The 9,945-nt window shown below is 59.9% G+C and overlaps 5 protein-coding genes across 5 annotated transcripts; 1 reads left to right on the forward strand and 4 right to left on the reverse strand.

The window, feature by feature from the left end:
- Nucleotides 1–372: 372 nt before the first annotated feature.
- Nucleotides 373–1,863, reverse strand: SPRG_16006 (hypothetical protein; the record flags this gene model as incomplete). The annotated part of the gene is made up of 1 exon (XM_012355309.1): nucleotides 373–1,863. One exon carries the CDS (start codon nucleotides 1,861–1,863, stop codon nucleotides 373–375), a length of 1,491 nt encoding a protein of 496 aa, XP_012210699.1.
- Nucleotides 1,864–3,344: 1,481 nt separating this feature from the next.
- On the reverse strand, nucleotides 3,345–3,962 carry SPRG_16007 (hypothetical protein; the record flags this gene model as incomplete). Its single annotated transcript, XM_012355310.1, has 4 exons — nucleotides 3,345–3,409; nucleotides 3,471–3,600; nucleotides 3,669–3,833; nucleotides 3,870–3,962. 4 exons carry the CDS (start codon nucleotides 3,960–3,962, stop codon nucleotides 3,345–3,347), a joined length of 453 nt encoding a protein of 150 aa, XP_012210700.1.
- Nucleotides 3,963–4,126: 164 nt separating this feature from the next.
- SPRG_16008 (hypothetical protein) lies at nucleotides 4,127–8,039 on the forward strand (the record flags this gene model as incomplete). Its single annotated transcript, XM_012355311.1, has 8 exons — nucleotides 4,127–4,630; nucleotides 4,675–6,207; nucleotides 6,260–6,379; nucleotides 6,425–6,516; nucleotides 6,561–7,129; nucleotides 7,174–7,274; nucleotides 7,323–7,904; nucleotides 7,968–8,039. The coding sequence occupies 8 exons, from the start codon at nucleotides 4,127–4,129 to the stop codon at nucleotides 8,037–8,039; spliced, it is 3,573 nt and encodes a 1,190-aa protein (XP_012210701.1).
- A 27-nt stretch (nucleotides 8,040–8,066) lies between these two features.
- SPRG_16009 (hypothetical protein) lies at nucleotides 8,067–8,696 on the reverse strand (the record flags this gene model as incomplete). Its single annotated transcript, XM_012355312.1, has 3 exons — nucleotides 8,067–8,215; nucleotides 8,272–8,422; nucleotides 8,469–8,696. The coding sequence occupies 3 exons, from the start codon at nucleotides 8,694–8,696 to the stop codon at nucleotides 8,127–8,129; spliced, it is 468 nt and encodes a 155-aa protein (XP_012210702.1). The 3' UTR covers nucleotides 8,067–8,126.
- A 730-nt stretch (nucleotides 8,697–9,426) lies between these two features.
- Nucleotides 9,427–9,803, reverse strand: SPRG_21661 (hypothetical protein; the record flags this gene model as incomplete). The annotated part of the gene is made up of 2 exons (XM_012355313.1): nucleotides 9,427–9,557; nucleotides 9,605–9,803. The coding sequence occupies 2 exons, from the start codon at nucleotides 9,801–9,803 to the stop codon at nucleotides 9,427–9,429; spliced, it is 330 nt and encodes a 109-aa protein (XP_012210703.1).
- Between the last annotated feature and the right edge of the window lie 142 nt (nucleotides 9,804–9,945).

Genomic DNA, 9,945 nt, shown 5'->3' on the forward strand with positions numbered 1-9,945 from the left:
AAAGTGGACGATCTATCGGACAAATCGTCGTTCAAGAACGCGCCCAAGAAGAAATAAGGGGTGAACATTGCACAAAATTGTTTTAAAATGAGTGGGACATTGACATTTGTACAAATATGAATACTAGTATAAGTGAAATAGAGAATACCGCGTGGAGTGGTCCAACCACAGAACCCTAAACCCTATCAACAACTCGAGCTCTTTGATCGACACCCTTGAACTTTAAACGCTTCACGCTTGTACATATGTCTACAAGCCCAAGAGGACGCGCTGTGTGCACCAGCCCCGACACGAGACCACGCATGCATTGGATTCCATCCAAAAATCCACCGACTGGATAGCTTGGATCGATTGGATACGTGATATGTACGACTAGGCAGGCGGCGACGCCAACTGGGCAAAAATGACGTCGCCTGCATCAACATCCGTCTGGCCCAGAGCGGCCGCCATTTCGAGCTTGAATTTGCGCGAGTGGCTCGAGAAGAGCCCGAGCGTCACCTGCTGGCAGACATCGATCGCGGCCGCCAGCTGCTGGACCGAGCCGCGGACGAGCTGGCTGTTGCTCAGCGCAATGCGAACCGGTGTCGGGTTGCGCGCTAGCTTGAGCGACGCCGCGATCTGTCTTGCACCGTCGGCGTCGATCGGAATGTCCCGAAGCGACAGCATCTCGAGGCCAAGCGTCATCCAGTGCGGCAACGCCTGCGCCAGCGCGGTGAGGCCCTTGCGCCCCAGCTTCATGTCGGACCACTCGAGCTTTTGGAGCGAGTTGGACGTGCCGAGCCACTTGGCCAGCATGGGGATGTCGTTCGTTTGCATCGCGAGCTCGCTTAGCGTCACACGACGAAGCTGCGGACATGTGCCCGAGGCCGACACGTCAAGTAGCGAGATGCGCTGGAGCGTGAGCTGCTGCAGCTTGGTGAAGCTCATGAGCGGCTTCCAGATGCCGGGCGGCGCGTCGATGATGCGGCCGATCAGCGTCAGCGACGTCATCTTGGCGCCACTGAGCTTGTGCAGCAGGGCAGTGTCGTTGTGCGCGGCGCCGCGAACGTCCAGCGCCAGCTCCGAGAGCTGGTGCAAGGGCCGAGGCGAGGCAAGAAGGGCGTTGACGACGCCGCGAGCGCCCACAAGCGAGAGCGATGCGAGCGAGTCGCACGAGTAGATGGCGTCGGCCAAGGCTGTCGCGCCCGTCACGTCCGTGCATGCGAGACGGAGCGTTGTGGCGCCGCCGCGACGCAGCCATGCGGCCATCGTCGTTGTGTCCAAGGGGTCCTTGAACTTGATGTCGAGATGAAGCTGCTGGAGGCTCCGGGTCGTGACGGCAGCGACGATCTGCTGGGTGGCCGTGGCGTTCATCGGGTTGAGAATCGAGACGGTGCGAAGGTGCTTGCACTGACGCAATGCGTCGACAACTGCGTCGGGCACGTCGCTGGTTTCATGGAAAGACAGCTCCGTAATGTGATCGTGCCATGCGCGAACCACCGCATGGGTCGCGTCGGTCCACGTACCCGAGGTAGACAGCTTGACGTGGACCGTGCGGGGCAGCGCCGCAACCAAGCAGCGCGGATCGGCCTTGTCAGACGCCTGGATCTGCGGAAAGGCGGGTAGCGCCGATACCGCAATCTCCACGTGGTCGGTCGGAATCGCCTGGAGGACAATGCTCGGCCACTGGGTGGTGAAACTCATGACGCCGCTGAGCTCCTTGAGCGCCACGAGCGAAGGTGGCAGCGCCGTGGATGGCCAAGCATTGAGGAAGGCCAGTGCGTCCCGAGCTGTCGGAATCATCTGGAGCATGTTGATGAGCACTGCGCCGTGGAGGCGAGCCACGGCCGTCGATGCGTCATGATGAGGGCGCTTAGTCGCCATCGCTGTGTTGCTGATCGTCAAAGTACGAAATATTCGAAGTTCGAATCGAATCCAAACTTAGCGAGGAGACGAGCTTTTGCGATTGCCACGTCATTAGTTGGCATCCTATCTATCTATCTATCTATCTATCTATCTATCTATCTATCTATCTATCTATCTATCTATCTATCTATCTATCTATCTATCTATCTATCCTTCTATCTATCTATCTATCTATCTATCTATCTATCTATCTATCTATCTATCTATCTATCTATCTATCTATCTATCTATCTCACAAGGACGACATAAAAGGCTTCGAACCCCTTGCCGTTCGGTGGCGCTTGTCTTGATCTACAGATGCACTTATGCAGCTGTGGCATGATGGCGGACCAACCACAACTTTGACACAGCAGCAGAGGTGGACAGTCACTGACAATCAACAGTGCGGTCATACACATGCACCACACACGACGCAAACGATCATGTCTTTCATATCTTGAAGGATAGCTTACCAAGTTCTTGTGACCGATTCCGCTCCCTGGCAACAACTAAAACGTGAAACACCAGACAGAGGGAGGCCGTACTCCCTAAACACCGGCTAGTGAGTGTACTATGAAGCAGAACGGAAAGTGACAGGTAAGCTACGTCTATCACCTTGTCCCGGCCTAGTGGTGTTGACGTGGGCTAGGTTCACACCCAGTGCCCCACCACTGTATGCGACCAACGGTCACAGTTCTTCAAGAGGTAGGAGCTACAACTCGCGGCGGGTGAGAAGAACACGTCTTCGCGCTCGATGCCGTGGGCCGCAACAAGATCGTCCGTAGCGTGCTCGTCACCCGCGACTCCAAAGGAAATTTCGATGCTGCGGCACAGGGCGAGCGTACTCAGGAGTGCTCGAACGCCTAACCCATCGGGTGAGGGCCACGGCCAGTTGCACGGCGCCCTCGTCGCCCATCTCCATGTTGCTGATGGTGAGATGGTCGAGTTGCCATGAGCCGAGGGAGCGCAGCGGTGGCGATCTTGAATTGGCGCAAACCGACGACGCCGTGAGGACGTCGAGGAACTTGGGCAGCAGCGCAGGCAACCTATCAAGGCTGTCCAGCTCGACGACTTGCAGGTAGTATGGCCAAGCACATTGTCGCCAATGTAGAGTCGATGGCGCAACCCATCAGTTCGTGCTCGCGCCGACGTGGACACGTCAGCTTCGCGCTCCAGTCGGCCCCGTGTAGTTGTACAGCCGCCGCTTCCAAAGCGTCTCGGAGCCACGCAGCTTTTTCAAAATGGCGAGGGCTCTGTCAACATCCCCAACGGGATCATCACGAGACGATCGAGTCTCGTGCTCCATCGTCCTCCATGAGATCGGGGCTGCCTTCGAGGAAGAGGGGTCCGAGACATCGCGACATCGCAATCGCTTTCGCCAGCGACGCTGTTGTCGTCGCGGTTGCAGTGCAGGTGCAGCTTGCGAGCGAACGGTGCTTGGAGCCACTGGACGAGACGCGTCACCGGAAACGGTGTGTGGCGCCGCAGAAAACCTTGTGCACACGCTGGTGTGCGTGCATGACGGCTGCCATGCACATGTCGGCAACGGCCATGTTTCGCAAGTTGACAAACATGTCTTTGCGCACATTGGGGCAGATAGGCATGGATGTGTGCATCCGTGTCCTCCACGTGCGCCTCGTCGCCGTAAAGGGTGCCAATGCGGAGCTGCGGGTCCGCCTTGGCTTGGTACTTGAGGATGCAGACGCTTGTGATGCGCTCGCTCCACGCCATGCCGAACGCAGACGATCTCGTAAATTGAGATCGTCGGCGGCAGAGCGACATACTGCCACCGGGAGTTGATCGATGTTGGCATGCGCAAAGGCTGGGAGGGCTGCGACGCCAAGGTCGGAAGACGCGTTTGGGACCGCGTAGCAATGCAGGCTCGGCCAGTGCCCGACGCGGTCCATGGCCTCACTGAGCTCGTTGAGCGCCGCGAGGGCCGGTGGCAGCTATGATGGCGGCCACGCATGCATGAGAGCAGCGACATCTTCGAGGCGCGGGAGCATGCGCGCGACGTCGGCGAGCGTGGCGCTGTCAATGCGCCTGGCCAACGACGGGTCCTCGCTCGCTGCCGCCATTCTTCTCGCAGACCAGAGAAGTACCGGTAGCTTTCAACACGATTTCATGCTTGAGACGCGGACGCGATACACTGTTTTGTATTCTGTTCTCATGGAGACACTGGATCGAGTGGGTGCTGGATCCAGCCAATCGAAAGCGCTGACGCCATCCGTGGACTTGGAAGATGCGCAACTTGATCGTGCTCGACGAGCGCCGGGCCGCGCTGCCGCCGGGCAACTGGGTCGCACAGAGCGTCGACGCCGCCGAAGACCGCGTGTTTGCCATGACGAGCGATGGCTGCGTGGCCTGTCTCGTCGACAACGAGGTTGTCTGGGACTGTCGCCTCGACAGCGCCGCCGACTGGCTATGGTGCCACTACAACCAAGAGCTCGAGGCCATCGTCTGCGCCTCGCGCAGCGGCGCCATCGTGGCCATTGACGCGAAAGAGCGCGACGTCGAGGTCATCGGCCACTTTGACGCTGGCCTTTGCGCCGTCGCGTGGAACGCCACGGACGACCAGGTCGCGCTCGTTACGGGCGAGAGCCTCTTGATCACGATGAGCACATCGTGGGACGTTTTGCACGAAGGCCTCCTCGATGTGCCAAGCTTGCATGCGGGATCGCTCGTGTCTCTGGCGTGGCGCGCGGACGGCCAGTTCCTCGTCGTGAACGCTGCTGCGCAGATCCAGGTGCTTCGCTTCTTCTACGACGCCGTCACTCATGCTTACTGTAGGTCTGGGAGCAGGCGAATGCGTCCTGGTCGCTGCATGCATTGGGACGCTACGAAGACGGTCGGCCGCTCACGCAGCTCGAGTCGACAATTGCATGGGCCCCAAACCACACGCTCGTCGCAACGAGCCAGATACTCAAGCAGCAACTGCACGTCATCTTCTTTGAACGCAACGGGCTGCGTCACGGCGAATTCCCCGTCGACGCGGCCAGCGTCACGCATCTGCAGTGGAACACGCTCTCGGACGTGCTTGCGCTCGGCGTTATGACAACGGCGGGTCAGCCGATGGTGCAATTCTGGACCCGGAACAACTACCACTGGTACCTCAAGCACGAGCGACGTCTCGATGATGCTATCGCGGCGCTCAGCTGGGACCTCGAGGCGCCGTACACAGTACACGTCCTGCAGCAGGCTGGCACGCTCCGCACGCTGACACTCGAGCCGCTCGTCCACGTCAGCGCGACGGATGCAGCGACCGTCGCCGTCATTGATGGATGCGAGCTCAAGCGCACGTTCTTCCAGAAGGCACCGATCCCGCCGCCCATGTGCGCCAGCGTGCTCTCGTTGCCGGCGCCGATCAACGTTATTGCGTTCGCCAACGACGTTGCCGCGCTCGTCACGTCTTCAGGGTCGTGGCACCTCGTTCTCGACGACCACGTTCGCCCCGTCATGCTCCAAACCGCCGGGTTTACCCAAAGGATGCAGTCGCTTGCGTGGGACGGTGCGTCGTTCTGGGGCGTGCCGGAAGGCGACGCGACGACCCTGTGCATCGTGACGCTCGATCTGACCACCGCGTGTGTTCTCCACACGTCGTCGCTCAAAGCGCCGGGCGATGAGACGTTTGGCACCCTCTCGATGGACGGTCGGGCCGTGCAGCTGTCGTCCGGTGCACGTTTCCATCCAGCGCAAGAAGAATTGGACGAGACGGCCCACCCGCTGTATGCCCACTGGGCGCTGCTCGAGCACGATCTCTGCGTCGGGTCGGCGGGCCACAAACTCTACGTCAACGGCGCTGTGCTGCACGCTTCTGTCGCGTCCTTCCATATCTCGCACGGGTACCTCCTCGCGACGACGCTCGGCGCCCACCCGCAGCTGCACTTTTACCTCCTCGACGAGTTGGTCGATTGCAAGCATACCCCGGTGCACACGCAGCCGGTCGAGCGCGGTGCCAAGCTCGTGGCGACCGTGCCGTCGCGCGCCGACGTCATTCTGCAGATGCCCCGGGGCAACCTCGAGATCCTCTCGCCGCGCCCGCTCGTGCTCCACCTTGTCGCGCAGTGCGTGGCGTCGGCGGCGTATGCGCCGGCGCTGGAGCTGTGTCGCAAGCACCGTGTGGACATGAACCTGCTCGTGGATCTGGATCCGCCAACGTTTCTTGCGAGCATCGAGGCGCTTCTCGAGGCGATCCCGGTGCGCATCCGGAGCGACCGGCTCTGTCTCTTCCTCACCAATTTGCATCCTGTCAACGTCTGCGGCGCCAAATACCCGCTGGACGCGGTCCACCGCATGCCCGAGTCCTGGGACAAGGTGCTCGAGGTACCCGTCTTCAAGTGTCAACGTATCAAGTGGTGTGACATGCGAGACGTAGGTGTGCTCGGCCGTGCGATCGGCGCTTCTCGTGCGGGACGCCGCAATGTACCTTCTGCCGCTACTGACGTGCGAAGCCAAGATGCAGCTCTTCGAACCCGCCTTGCTGCGTCTCCAGGCCGTACGACCTCCGTGGTTCTCCGCGTCGTTCATCGTCTGCTTCTAGCTGCATGCGACGGACAAGGTGCTGGCAGAGAAGGGCTTGAAGCATCTGCTCTTCCTCGTTGACGTCGACGTGCTCTACGACCACGCGCTCGGGTACTTCTTGCCTTGTTTGGATGTCGCCGTGACGCACATGGTAGGCTTTATGATATGGACTTGGCGCGGCTTGTCGCTGGGCGGACCCAGCGCGACCCGCAAGAGTACCTCCCGCAGTTGGCCGCGTGGGAAGCGCTGCAAACGACCAAGTCCATCGCGTATATGAAGTACGTCATTGACGTGAGTTTGAAGCGGTACGCCAAAGCGCTCACCCACCTCACGGCCGACACCGACGCCGCCCTTGCGCTCTCGCTCATCACATCCCATCATCTGTACGAGGACGGCCTCAAGCTCTTTAGCACGACGGCGTCTCCGATTCGGCGGCAAATTCTCGTGGCGTACGGGTCGCATCAAGTGGCGAATGGCGCGTTTGCAAGCGCTGGCCACACGTTCCTCTCGGCGGTGCCGCCGGCGCTCGAGCTGGCCGTGGACGCGTTCCGAAAGGCGTCGGAATGGCGTCTTGCGATGAGCATCGCCGCGCGCATCGACAAGTGCGATCTTCCGTCGCTCGCCTACGAGATGGCCGACGAGCTCTTGAATGCGATGGGGACGACCCGCAACCCGGTCGCGGCCGCCGAGCTGTACATCCACTATTGCCACGACGTTGACGAAGGTGCGTCGATGTCGTGTCCCGCCAATCACGAGGCATCGATGTAGGCGTGGCCACGCTCGTGCAGGCGCGGGAGTGGGGCCTGGCGCTGCAAGCTGCGCAGCTCCACAAGCGACGGGACCTCATCGAGACCGAAGTCGAGCCGCTCGTACCTACCTTCTCGATCCATATCCATCGTCCTACTTCACGGCGTTAGGTGCTGCAAGCCGCCGACGACATGGAGACGGACATTGCAGGACGATTCGCAACGTACAAGAAGCACTGGGTGCGGCTCACGACGTTGCGCGAGCAGATCCGGCTCTTCCGCCTCCACGGGATCGACGGCAAGACCAACGACGGCAACGGCTTGGACGACGGCGCGTCGAGTGCGGCGAGTGCCTTCTCCAACATGAGCATGAGCTCGGTCGGGAGCCACAACAGCAACCGCGACATTTGCTTCGGGACGTCGCTGAGCTTTGAGACATCGTCGCACAGCGCGACGACTAGTCCCTTTTACGCGGCCCTGAGCGCGACCGAGCCCGCGAGCAGCACGAACACAAAGAAGATGCCGCGCCGCTTCCGCCGCACTAAGATCCAAGAAGGCAGCGCGGACGAAGACGCGTACGTCGAGACGAGCCTGCGCGCCGCGATGCCGAACGCCGAGTTCCTCGCGGATCTGCGCCAGCTGCTCACGATGCTCGTGTACTTTGGCCATTCGCCAAGAGCCCAAACCCTCCAAGTGCAGCTCGATGCGTTCTTCCAGCACATTCAGACCCACGTCCCGCCCGCGCCAGTCCACGTACGTCCATTGAAATCCTCTGTGCGTCAGCGAATGTATATCTATATGGATGGCTGTGACTAGGGCGAAAGCACCGTGGTTGCGTGGGCCCGGCCGGACGACGCGACGTGGATGGTGGTGTCGCGACTGCTCTGAGGGCACATTGATGATGAATGGCCGATGGCCGGTTGGCAGAAGGACCTCAATACACTCTACTCATGTCTTTTTGATCCATGGCAACTCTTACTCGCGGAAGCGATCCAAGCAAAACTCCATGACGACGGCGAAGGCCGTGAAGCTCGCGGCGCCCTTGGCCGTGTTGGTGAGAAATACTAGACAGCACTCAAGGGGTTTAGAACTGAGATATCTACATAGTACAAGGACGTACGCTTCGCGGGCTGCTGGCGCGCGGCCCAGGCGCCAAAGATTGCGCCCGACGACGACGCGGCGGCGATCGTGTTGACAACATCGTGCTTGGCCCGCTCACGCTCAATGACGCACTCGATGCCGGCGTAGACGAGGCCCACGGACGCGAATTGCTACCCTTTCATGAGCCGATATGCAAGCGGGGATACGATGCAGTACGCCAGAAAAGTAAATGCTGCGGTGGTAGCCTGCGAGGAAGCTCTTGCGGAAGCCGTGGTAGAGCTGCTCGCGCATGGTGGAGCCAACGAGCTCGCCGTGCGCGCCTTCAAAGGTGCCGAGGAACGTGCCGAGGCCAACGCCCATGACGATGCCCATGCCCGACGACATCATCGCATGCTTCACGCACGACTCGCGCGACTCGAGGATGAACTTGTTGACGGCCTCCATCCCAGGTATTGGCCGATTTCATTGGTCGACGGCGGCGATAAGGCCGTTCTTGACGTTAATTACTACGCATATTTTGTCAAGAAGTCAAGAATACGCCGAGGAGCGTGCTTTCGCCTCACGAGCTGCTCGACGTCCTGTCAATTTACTACCTGCAAGTACGGGTAGTCGTGCAGGCTGAAGAAACGACCTCGTAGTATAGGATACCTTTCTATTCGATGCTGAGAGTGCTACCGGGTACATGACGTGGCAAACGCAGAGGCCTCCATTTTGATTTTGAAGGGTTTCGACCACTTTGCACTTGTCGAAGAGGGCAGAGACACGCCTCGATGGCCGAGGGCTGCTATCGACATACTCGAGATAACGCAGACGCCTCATCGCTTTTCATCAAGGTGTCGCGCTGCCGATGTAGTGGAGCTTTGTGATGTGCTCGCTCTTTCCGTTTATGTCGCAGGAGTTCGCAATGGACGCCACCGTCAACCAGAACAGTATCGCTGTCAATCCACCGTGTACAGATCGCTCTCCAGTTGGTGCCCTCTTTGGCTGGGTCCGTGACATAAAAATGGATCAGGCAAGGGATGCTGCGCGATCCAGGCACGGCTCTTCTACTCCCGTGCGGCGTGGATGTCAACTCGAACGACCCGAAATAAGCGGCGTCCGTCGGCAGTCAACGCAAATAAGAAAATGACAAACCAAGTCCAATACTACGATGGTGGCACTACTACTAAGGGGATCAAATGTACCGGATAGGAACCGATGGTCGCACTTGGTCGTCGGTCGGAACCGATCCAGACGTCGGTGACGGTACCGGAGCCGATGTCGGTGGGGGCGTCGGCATGGCGTCCGACGTCGCTGTCGGTAGTCCTACACGCATCGTCAGCATCAAACGATACAAAACGGGTTCGACATACCCGGTGCCGGCTCGGGAAAGCTGGCGGCAACTTGGAACGTGAGCGCTGCGAGCTGCTTGCTCTTCTTGATCACGTCGTCGGGACTCAATACGGGCGTCGCCACAATGTCCAGGTGCGATTTGTGGGGCTCCATGTTCAGTGGGATCGGAATCGGCGGCGACGGCACCTTCTTTTTGACCGACATGAGCACCGCTTCCATCGTACTCCGAAACTGCGACACGTCTTGCTCCTGGACGACGGCCGGTGGCTTGAGCACGACGGCCGACGTCTTGCGCAACGGCGGTGGCGGAATGCCCCCAAAGGTCGTCGCGGGGTACTTGAGAAGAAGCCCGCTCGTGTGG

Source organism: Saprolegnia parasitica (assembly GCF_000151545.1).
Source record: "Saprolegnia parasitica CBS 223.65 unplaced genomic scaffold supercont2.228, whole genome shotgun sequence".
Classification (NCBI taxonomy): Eukaryota; Oomycota; class Saprolegniomycetes; order Saprolegniales; family Saprolegniaceae; genus Saprolegnia; species Saprolegnia parasitica.